Raw genomic sequence first — 11,798 nt, forward strand, 5'->3', positions numbered from 1 at the left:
TAGTACTTGGTTCTAAACAAGATAACTTTTATCCCATAATCTTTGATAGACCCTTCTTGAATACTACTAGTATTGTTATTGATTGCATAAAAGAAAAAGTTACTGTTAAGTTTGATGGAGAATCTCATGAATTTGATTTTTCTATATGTGAGTTGTAGTGTCTCGCTTAGATTCTTGCAGCTTTACCACTTATCCCTTCTATACCTAATGTATTGTTAGTGTTAGTACCCTTGGTAATGAGACTTGAGGAGTACACAATGTACTCTTGCTACAACAAACACTTACAGATATGGTGATGGACGGTGTTAGCTTGGTTGCTTTCGGGTAGCAGTCTAAGCAGGGATATGGACATCATTTTCTTTACTTTGAGCCTTCTTAAGGCAATTGTTGTTCTTTACCTGTCTAAGATTTATTCGCTTCCATTGCATGAGTTGGATCTTTGTCGAAAGGCCCTGGTTACTAAATATTTGTAATCTGGGTTGTGATACCAGCGCTTCATCACATGGCATGCACAGTTTTCACATGTACGTTGTGTGAAAGTGGGGGTGTTGGAACTGATATTATGCGGAGGTTAGCGGAAGTTGCTAGATCTACATTGTGTCGGTTCACGGGCGCTACATTAACTGCCTAAATTTTTTCCCATGATATTCTTGTTTCATTTTATTTTCTATTTTTATTTCCTTTGAACACCCTCAGATTAAATATATGAACTTGAGTGAAGGTAGTTTTGTTTTTATCCGAATTCAAGCGATACTCATCTTTAAACTTTAGTGACTTTTTTAACTTCAACGATACAAGTGAACATTTTTATTTTTATAAATAATCTCAGTTTTAAATGTAACATTTGCGATACAAAATCGTAATCGTGTATAAGTACTTTGGAACATGAATCAATGTCAACAAATTTATGTAACACAAAGTATATAAGAGTAGTTTTCTTTATGCCAACAACTTTATGAATCAATGTCCTAATGAAGCCTAAATATGGTGAGTATTTTGAAACAAATAGAGTACGAACAAGGGTTAGGTCAAACTCTACAAGTGTTATTCTCCTCAATGGTGTGTGCTTTCTTGTGCGGGTAAGCAGGTCGCTCGGGTGCATTGTTTCTGCAAGCTTGTTGTAATGGTTTTTGCTTGGTTTTTCGTTAATTAACCAGGCAACCCTCTTCTTCTTTATTAATGAACCGAAATCCTTTGAGGCCTATTTCAAGAAGGAGAAAATCTACGAGCTTTGATGATATGAAATTTGTAACATATTTTAGATTAAACATAGAGAAATCATATATGTTCGATTCTTGCAAAGTAATTTCATAATATAAAAAAATTCTAAATTAGTACTAATATATTATTATACCCAATTTTGAGCTCAACTTTAGTTATGAAATTAGGTAATGAACTGTGAGTTACCATAAAAAAGAATAGTACTCCCTCCGACCCCATTTAATTCACACGACCCCTTCACAGGTCCATTCACAGTTAATTAGGACTAGAGGGAGTAATATATTTTTTGTGGCATGCCTAATTCAAGATCAAAGTTCACCTCCAGATTCAAAACCAGGTAAGGTCCAAATTAATGAAGAAGAAAGTGAAAGCTTCAAACCTAAGAGGGTTTTAAGACATTGTGATCCTTTATCTTAATATTTGTTTTTATTATGAACGGAGGGTCTTACTGATCTTTTGGTGCATGGGAAGGAGAGTGAAAATATTTCTGGAGCGGAGGTGTGTAGAGATGCCCCCACTATTACCAATCTCCTTTTTGTTGATGACTCATTTATCCTCATGAAAGCTAATACTCTCGGAGTCTCTGAAACAAGTTTTGGATCAGTATTGTATCACATCGGGGCATTTGGTGAGTGTTGATAAATCGAGTATAGTTTTTAGTCCAAATACGAGAGTGGAAACCAGAGAACAAAGTTGTTCCATTCTGAATATTTTGACCGAGGCTCTCAATGAAAAATATTTAGGTTTACTAGCTAATGTGGGTTTAGATAAGACCGACTGTTTTTAATATCTGATCGATCATATTATAAAGAAAATTAGTGGCTGGAAAGAAAAATTATTATCCTCGGGAGGGAAGGAAATTCTTCTCAAGTTTGTTGTCCAAGATATTCCTACATATGGTATATCTGTTCTTTAAAATTCCTAAAAAAATTGCAAAGAAATTATTGACATGATGTCGTAGTTTTGGTGGGGAGATGATCAAGACCAGAGCAGAATGCATTGGATGTTTTGGTGGAGTGTGTCCCAAAAAAACAAAGGATGTGTGTGTTTCTATGATATCCATTATTTTAGTTTGGCTTTGTTGGCGAAACAGGCTTCGCGTCTTCTTAAGAACCCAGACTCTTTATCCGTCACTTTTGAGAGCTAAGTATTTTCCTGATGGAGATTCACTGATGAGTTTAAAATGAGATCTTTTTTCTTGGCAAAGCATTATGGCGGGCGTATTCTCTGAAAAATGGTTATATCTAGCGAGTTGGTAATGATCGGTGTATTTGATATTTAGGAAGATGCTTGGATCCCTAATTGTGCTAACAGAAAAGTCATCAACCCAAAATGAAGTCATTGCTATCAAAGATATCAGATTTCATTGACTATGTCTAGCAGTAGGGATGAAGATTTGGTAAGACAAACATTGTGACCAATTGATGTACAACGGGTCCTTTCTATTTGTCTTCCTCAACATGACATGCAAGACTTTGTTGCTTGGATCTATACCAAGAATGAGTTTTTATTTTTTCTGTTTGATCTGCCTATTTCGTCAAATGGGATCACCAACATGGAGAGAAACTTCAAGGCACCAATGGAATGGGTCGAACCAATTTTAATCCCATTTGATGCAAGATTTGGAAATTATCTTGTCTGGCGAAGGTTAAAATATTTATTTGCCGGACATTACACGACACTCTTCCATGTTGTGTTACGCTCGCCAATAGATATCTGAAAATTTCGCCCCTTTGCCCATCTTGTTCTTCTGGTCTAGAAGATACAAAACATTTGTTGTTTCAATGCCAGAAAGCCAAGGAGGTTTGGAGAAGGCTGAGATTGGACAAAATTACTGAGAACTTGTGAAGTTGACCGTGCTGGTGATGTTGTCCTGGAATTTTTACTTCACTTGCGAGATCAAGATTTATCTGTCATGGGCCTCCAGAATACGCGTGAGCTGATTGCCATCACTGCTTAATATTTGTGCATAAGGAGAAGATTCAGGATACTATCCAGATTGCTATGGTGATTCTTGTTCTCATGGCTAATTATTTTCATGCTTCTCCAAATATTTCTATTGGTTTGTGTGTGTGTGTGGGGGGGGGGGGGGGGGGGGGGGGGGGGGGGGATTCGCCCATCTGTGGGTTTTGTGAAGCTTAATGTTGAAGCATCATTTGATCATGGCTTACTTAAGGCTATGACTGGGGCAGTCTCGAGGGACGACAAAGAAAAATTCATTACAGGGAAACTGGAGAGTAGATTGGAGTAGATTGGAAGCTCTGGCGCTTAGGTTCGGTCTATGCCTTGCTCAAAGGGCAGGGTGCATTCGTCTGGTTATTAACTCTTGATGATTTGAAGGTGATTGACACAATGAAAAATGGAGGGCCGTCGTTGGGTGCGGCGGTGTTTGACGATTGTTATTATTTGGCTTCTCATTAAGTCATTATCATCTTTCTTGTATTGAAGGTGATTGACACAATGAAAAATGGAGGGCGTCGTTGGGTGCGGCGGTGTTTGACGATTGTTATTATTTGGCTTCTCATTATCATCTTTCTTGTATTGATTTTTGTAGTAGAGAAGTGCATGAGTTTGCTAGGTTGGCTAGATTTTCTCCAACATGGATTGAGGAGCCTTTGAATGAAACTGTTATTTCAAGTGAATAAAGGCTAGGTTTTTTTTAAAAAAAAAGGTAGTGGCAAGTAATCAACAATTGTTTCAAGTGAATAAAGGCTAGGTTTTTTAAAAAAAAAGGTAGTGGCAAGTAATCAACAATTGTGATCAAGATTATGTTCTGGATCAGCTCCTGAGAACTTGAGAGATTATTATATCACCGAATGGGTATGCAAGTGTTGAGCCATACTAAATCACTTAATTGCCATCTAAGTGGATTCATCCATAACTTTCTGTGAGGGCTCGGCAAACACAACATTCACAGAATTATAATGGATGATGAATACCTGTGTAAATGAATATCCTGTTGATGCTGTTATATGTCCAGTTGAAACACATTCCAAGAAATTTTACATTGGTGATGATAAGCAGATTTAACACACTTTAAAAAGGTAAAGAAAACAGAACACCGTACGGGCTAACAAATGAGGCCGCAGATAATTTTTCCTGATACAACTGCATATTTGAATTCTTTGTGCCGCCTTGCTGGCTTTGTAGTCACTGCAGGCCCTGCAAAGTAAAGTTGCTTGTTAAACAAATATCATATTCTATGAAGCTCCTAAAATGGAACAAGTAGAAATAGGGATAAAGTATACACTGCTATGATATACTCCCTCTGTCCAAAAATAAGTGTCTCAACTTTGTACTAACTTTAGTACAAAGTTAGTACAAAGTTGAGATGCTTATTTTGGGACGTAGGGAGTATATAAAAGAGCACTAAAACAGTGTCCTTAGTCTCGTATGTGTAAAGATAGAACCCCAAATGAATAACCTTGCCTTCCTGAAGCGTCAACACATGCTAAGAAAATTGTCGATCTTTCAAAGCTTCATTTTTCTTAATCATAAGGAAAATAGTCTTAAGTGACGGTTAAAGCGTGCTGATAATGTCAAGAGAGGTTGGGGTAGACCAAACTTGACATGGGAGAAGTCCATAAAGAGAGATCTGAAGGGCTGGAATATCACCAAAGAGCTAGCCATGGACAGGTGTGCGTGCAAGCTAGCTATCCACATGCCAGTACGGGCCAGTTCTTTTGGACTGTGGCTTATGCATAAGCTGCTCTGGAAATAAGCCTCATATAAGCTGCTCTGGAAATAAGTCCATGAGAATAAGCCATCCAGTTCTTTTGACTGAGCTTATTTTCTAAGTTCTCTGATGAAAAGTCTATAGTACCCCTAAACTGTACAAGTATGACCTTTTAACTTATATTATGTAATTTCTATTGTGTTTATCATAGCAGCAACCTGGACAACTTCATTCATTTTTTTTTCCAGAAAACACAAAGGACCTTTGTGCTTCATTCATATTCTCTTCCATTTTAGCAAAGGTATTCTTACTGCCAACTTGCAAAATGGCTAGCAGGACCAAATCAAACAACAATCAAAATGCTAGTGCTTGTATACAAATTTCTGAATGCATTCAGTAGCAACTGCCCTTTTTACAGCAAGTATAAACCTGAAGAAATGTCAACAAAAGTCAGGTACACTTCCTGAATGCGCATGACCACTATACTTCCTGAAACCTGAAGAACTGTCAACAAAAATCAGCTACATCTCTATGTCTACAATCAGAATACTACTCCTAACAATCGCCATGAGATTGTCAAGCATTTTCTGCTCAATGGACAACTAGAGAGCTTGGAGGAAGCCGGCTGGACGGGGGGAGAGCTCGCACACGAGGGTCATCAGCGGCGGCCGGACCTGCAGCGGAGCAGAGGGGAGCTTCGCGGTCAGCAAGCCCGGACGAGGAGCTTTCCGACCGGGGAGGATGCTTGGAGGCATGGCTTTGGTGGCAACCAGAGGGCGCCAACGGAGGCGGAGCTTCAAGCGCTGAGTGCCGACGGCGGTGCCGAAGGGACGGGTGGGTGCGGGGGAGGGGCTAGCCTCCGTCTATGTCATCAGCACTAGAGGGACGGGTGGGTGCGAGGTAAGGGACAAGCAGAGGGGCGGCGGCAGGGGGAACCCTAGCTGAAGGGTTCACTCCTTGTTCGCCAGACAGAACGAATCGATTGATTCAAAAAAATATCAAGGGTCGGTGGCTGGGTACAGGTGACGCCTCACGGTGGCATTTTCCTTGTAAATAGAGCAAACTTCAGTGGTACAAAGCTATACCCCTTTGTTTCTAAGTGGGCCGCCAGCTTATTTCCATTGTGAAGGAGGTGAGGGTGGAAATAAGTTAAGCCCAAGTCTCCAAAACGAGTTCTTTTGTTCTTTTGTCTTAATTTGGCAAAAAGGTCCTATAAGCTGCAAAAGAACTGGCCCTACCATGAGTTGATTTCACGGTCAAGATCAAGCAATTAGTCACTCCTAAAATTCTACCTTCTTCATTGTATAGCCTAATATGGTAGGCAGCTAAAAGTATAGATATTCATATAATGATGAACTGGTAAACAAGGATTCTTTTTCCATTAACTAAATCACAAAGCTGCCATAAAAAAGGCAGTTCTGGACATGAAACTTACCCTGCCAACAAACCCATAACTCGGAAATATCCATTATTTGCCTGTTTCCTTAACATCATCTGAATCTGAGTCACTAGCATTGTACCCTAAAACAAAACAACATGTTACCAACAAACAAAAGAAGCACATACACCTTTTACATGAACAAGTTGAAGATATGAAGGACGCTTGAAATTAGCCAAGGACGGCTAACCTGGGCGTTTATTGCAAACTTTCCAGACTGTAGACCGATATCTTGATGCTTTCTCCATCCAAATTCTAGACTATACAATGAAAAAATTCTTGGTTAGTCAATCAAATATTTGCAGCAATACAACATAACAAGAAGACATGTAATTCAGTAGAAGTAGTAAACTGAAACTTCTGCAAGTACAGTAATTCAGTATCTACTGCCTTTTCAGAATAGCTCATGCTCCATCAACTGAACTGCAAGCCTATTATGTGTTGTTGGTAAACGGTCAGGCTAAAGTCGTAACAAAAAATTGGCAGTCATATATTACCTCCGTCCCAAAATTCTTGTCTTAGGTTTGTCTAGATACATATGTATCTAACACTAAAACATGACTAGATACAGACGTATGTCACGTATCTAGACAAATCTAAGACAGGAATTTTGGGATGGAGGGAGTATATGTTTAAGCTCATGTTTGCGGCATGGACTTCACTTCCCTTTACATGTAGCGAATACTTGTTACCAAAATTTATAACCTTGTGATTATCCGAGGCATCATGTTTGTGTCCATTCATTTGGCTATTAATCAATTTACATGCTCGATGCAATCAAACAGGTTACAGATCTATTTGCGCGGTTCCAGTTTCATGCAACTATATCGATAAGTACATAATTGTGCCACGATGCAAGTACTAGCATAGCAAGAAGGCAAACATGCTCAAGGCACACCTAATTATGTACAAGTTCACTAAAGAAGTTTTGACACTGCCATAAGATTTATGATGCAGGATATAATAGGATTGAGCATAATAAACCGTAGAACATGCAAATCTAGGTTTCTCTCAAGAATCACGAACTTTCATATTCCAAGGCCAGGTATCCAGATCGAGGTCGCTAGTAAAGGCGGCTCCTTTTATTCCAGATTCCATAAAAATCCGGAGCGACAGCGAAGGAAGGGCTCACCTTGTGCTCGTTCTTGTTGACGCCGTAGCCGCTGCGGTACATCTGACCGACGAGGACCTGCATGGCGGCGTCGCCGGCGCGCGCCTCCTTGAGCGTGTCCTGGAACCACCGCTTCGTGCAGTCCAAAACCACCTCCGCGAGCGGCACCCGGTCGTCCTCCTGCATCCCGCATGCCGCCGCCACATCCCGCACCTCGGCCCGTCCAGAGCTGGCCCCGGCAGCGGCGCCGGGACCGGCGTTCCTGGGAGTATCCAGCGGAGCGGTCGGGGGCTTCGCTGCCTTGCTAGCGGCGGGGGAGAAGCGGGCGTAGGGGCGGACAGCGGCGGCTAGGGCGGCGGCTGGGAAGCGCCTGCCCATGCAAAGCTGGGGTTTCAGGGGAAGAGGGGGGAGAATAGATGGGAGCGGAGGCGGACGGAGGAGTAAAGCAAGGGCTTTTCTGCGAGACGTGGAAAGGTTTAATTTTTAAGTGGAAAAGGTTGGTGGTGCCAAGTACGTAAAAGAGTTAGAATACAATTGCAAAAAGGTTAGAATATACAAATACATAACTGAAGAGAGGAAGATTTACATATTTTTTATAAATCACTATAAGCTCCCTCGGGATGGAAGCACAGTCGATTGAGGGCATTGATTTCCATTTGATGCTTAATTTCAACCAAGTCGCTTGTTGGATATTTGGAGGGATCTCCTGCTGGGTGGGCCTTGTTGGTAAGTGGATGGGTCGTGTGGAACTTCGTTGTCAATGGTGGGGGCGATCTTTCCTGGTCAAAGACCGGTATGCGGTGTGGCATCTTGGAGCCACTCGGGTGAAACATGTCGATCTGTTGATGTCTTCGTTGTGGTGGGTTGAGGTCAGCTTTGGGGTGGTCGACACTGGTGGTGCGAGGATAGTGAGATTTGGCGAGGAACTGGAGTGGATTACGGGAGCAGTCATCCTTATTGTCGCTTGATGATGCCATTGAAGGAGCTCTGTCGGGGGATGTCGTTGTTGTTGGAGGACATCCGCCCATGTGCGTGTGGCTGTCATTGGAGGACCTCCGTCGTCGTCGTCTCTGTTGTTGAAGGATTTTCGCCCTCGCTTCTGCTGCGTGCGGGTGTGTTGATGCTCTGTCTTGGTATGTTTTTATTCACCTTCCATTTAATTTGTTTTTCTTTGGGCTAATGTGTTGTTGTTGTGAGGGAAGAGAAGAAGTCGCCAATGTTGGGCACTGCAAGAGGCGGAGGCTACGTGGGTTGTCGGAGATGGGGAAGAGAGGATCGGTCCGGGGCTGCGTGGCTGATAGAGAGGAGGATTGCTACTGCTTTGTATAGCTTATGCATGGAGTGTGATTGCTCCAATTTTTTTCATGTTGTATGTTGTGTAGAATCGAAAGTATGTCTAAAGGGATGATTAGACTACTTGACCAAATAAAACTTATCATTTTCCTAATTTTAGTTGTAGGCAAGTTTTAGCAATTCTACCAAGTCAAATACACCCTACACATGAAAGTCTAAGAGTTGTACAGCGGAAAGTAAAGACTTTGCATATGAACATAAAGGAAGGATTTGAGATTTCAAACGCAATGAAGACATGATGATTTTTGGCGCGGTTCCGATAGGCAGTGCTATCGTACATCCACGTTGATGGAGATTTCAACCCATGGAGGGTAACGGTTGTGCAAGTCCACGCAAGGCTCCACCCACGAAGGGTCCATGAAGAAGCAACCTTGTATATTCCATCATGGCTTACGTCCACGAAAGACTAGCTTTACTCGGGTAGATCTTTATGAAGTAGGTGATCTCCTCGACCTTACAAACTCCTTGGTTCAACTCCACAATCTTGAAGACTCTCAAGTGACACCTAACTAGTCTAGGAGATACCACTCTCCAAAAGATAATAGACTGTGTTATTGATGATGAACTCCTTACTCTTGTGTTTCAAATGATAGCCTCTCCAACACTCAAACACTCTCTCGCGGATTTGGCTTGGGTAGGAGAGGGGATTGAATGGAAAGCAACTTGAGGAAGTCTAGAAATCAAGATTCAAATGGTTGGATTGGAATCTTTTAATCTCAACACATGAGTAGGTGATTCTCTTCTCAGAAAATGAGTGGTGGAAGTTGCGGTTCGTTTCGATGGCTCTCTTAGAGAGTAGGTTGTGATGGAGGGGTATAAATAGGCAGCACCAAAAATACAACCGTTACAAGTCTTTGACCCAACTCGGTGAGACCTACATGAAAATCTTGGTGAGACCGACTAGCGCAAAAGACTTGACCGTTAGGCTTTTCGGTGAGACCGATCATACCAACTCGGTGGGACCGAAGTGCGATGGCTAGGGCAAGATCTCGTTTCATAAATTCTGATTGGTTCATCTCGGTGATTCCAAAATGAAGCAACTTCATCACAAAAACTTGGTCAGGCCAACTAGGTGAGACCATATCCATTTCGGTTGTACCAAAGTATTAAGGTTTGGTATGTGGCAGTTGATACGTCTCCAACGTATCTATAATTTTTGATTGTTCCATGATATTATATTATCTGTTTTGGATGTTAATGGGCTTTATTTTACACTTTTATATTATTTTTGGGACTAACCTATTAACCCAAGGCCCAGTGCAATTTGCTGGTTTTTTGCCTATTTCAGTGTTTCGCAGAAAAGGAATATCAAACGGAGTCTAAACGGAATGAAACCTTCGGGAGCGTGATTTTTGGAACAAACGTGATCCAGAGGACTTGGAGTGGACGTCAAGAAATGAACGAGGTGTCCATGAGGTAGGGGGCGCGCCTACCCCCCCTCCCGGGTGCGCCCTCCCCCTCGTGGGCCCCTCATGGCTCAACCGACCTACTTCTTCCTCCTATATATGTTCACATACCCCGAAACACATCCAGGAGCACCACGAAACCCTATTTCCACCGCCGCAACCTTCTGTACCCAAGAGATCCCATCTTGGGGCCTTTTCCGGAGCTCCGCCGGAGGGGGCATCGATCACGGAGGGCCTCTACATCAACTCCATGGCCCCTCCGGTGATGTGTGAGTAGTTTACTTCAGACCTTCGGGTCCATAGTTATTAGCTAGATGGCTTCTTCTCTTTCTTTGGATCTCAATACAAAGTTCTCCTCTATCTTCTTGGAGATCTATTTGATGTAACTCTTTTTGCGGTGTGTCTGTCGAGATCTGATGAATTGTGGGTTTATGATCAAGTCTATCTATGAACAATATTTGATTCTTCTCTGAAATCTTTTATGCATGATTGGTTATCTTTGCAAGTCTCTTCGAATTATCAGTTTGGTTTGGCCTACTATATTGATCTTTCTTGCAATGGGAGAAGTGCTTAGCTTTGGGTTCAATCTTGCGGTGCTCGATCCCAGTGACAGAAAGGGAAACGACACGTATTGTATTGTTGCCATCGAGGATAAAAAGATGGGGTTTATATCATATTGCTTGAGTTTATGCCTCTACATCATGCCATCTTACCTAATGTGTTACTCTGTTCTTATGAACTTAATACTCTGGATGCATGCTGGATAGCGGTCGATGTGTGGAGTAATAGTAGTAGATGCAGGCAGGAGTCGGTCTACTTGTCACGGACGTGATGCCTATATACATGATCATGCCTAGATATTCTCATAATTATTCGCTTTTCTATCAATTGATCGACAGTAATTCGTTCACCCATCGTAATACTTATGCCATCTTGAGAGAAGCCACTAGTCAAACCTATGGCCCTCGGGTCTATTTTCCATCATATAAGTTTCCAATCTATTTTACTTTGCAATCTTTACTTTCAATCTATATCAAAAAATACCAAAAATATTTATCTTATCATTATTATTTCTATCAGATCTCACTCTCGTAAGTGACCGTGAAGGGATTGACAACCCCTTTATCGTGTTGGTTGCGAGGTTCTTATTTGTTTGTGTAGGTACGAGGGACTTGCGTGTGGCCTCCTACTGGATTGATACCTTGGTTCTCAAAAACTGAGGGAAATACTTACGCTACTTTGCTGCATCACCCTTTCCTCTTCAAGGGAAAACCAACGCAGTGCTCAAAGGTAGCAAGAAGGATTTCTGGCACCGTTGCCGGGGAGTCTACGCACAAGTCAAGACATACCAAGTACCCATCACAAACTCTTATCCCTCGCATTACATTATTTGCCATTTACCTCTCGTTTTCCTCTCCCCCACTTCACCCTTGTCGTTTTATTCGCCCTCTTTTCCGTTCCCCTTCTCTTCTCCAGTTTGCCTCTTTTTGCTTGTTTCTTGTTTGCTTGTGTGTTGGATTGCTTGCTCGTCACGATGGCTCAAGATAATACTAAATTGTGTGAATTTTCCAATACCAGCAATAATGATTTCAT

At 41.8% G+C, this 11,798-nt stretch overlaps 1 protein-coding gene across 1 annotated transcript; it reads right to left on the bottom strand.

Annotated features, from left to right (window-relative positions):
• Window positions 1–4,137: 4,137 nt before the first annotated feature.
• On the bottom strand, window positions 4,138–7,891 carry LOC125551952. Its single transcript, XM_048715375.1, has 4 exons — window positions 7,468–7,891; window positions 6,526–6,595; window positions 6,333–6,418; window positions 4,138–4,383 (listed from the first exon to the last, which is right to left on the bottom strand). Exons 1-3 carry the CDS (start codon window positions 7,822–7,824, stop codon window positions 6,366–6,368), a joined length of 480 nt encoding a protein of 159 aa, XP_048571332.1. The 5' UTR covers window positions 7,825–7,891; the 3' UTR covers window positions 4,138–4,383; window positions 6,333–6,365.
• Between the last annotated feature and the right edge of the window lie 3,907 nt (window positions 7,892–11,798).

Source organism: Triticum urartu, chromosome 4, assembly GCF_003073215.2.
Source record: "Triticum urartu cultivar G1812 chromosome 4, Tu2.1, whole genome shotgun sequence".
Lineage (NCBI taxonomy): Eukaryota > Viridiplantae > Streptophyta > Magnoliopsida > Poales > Poaceae > Triticum > Triticum urartu.

Excerpts from the sequence above, each read along its gene's own strand:
- LOC125551952 (XM_048715375.1), bottom strand. The coding sequence starts at position 7,824 with ATGGGCAGGCGCTTCCCAGCCGCCGCCCTAGCCGCCGCTGTCCGCCCC. Across the intron at positions 6,596-7,467 it reads TCAACAAGAACGAGCACAAG|TCTAGAATTTGGATGGAGAA; the intron begins GTGAGCCCTTCC and ends TTCATTGTATAG. Across the intron at positions 6,419-6,525 it reads AGTTTGCAATAAACGCCCAG|GGTACAATGCTAGTGACTCA; the intron begins GTTAGCCGTCCT and ends GTTTTGTTTTAG.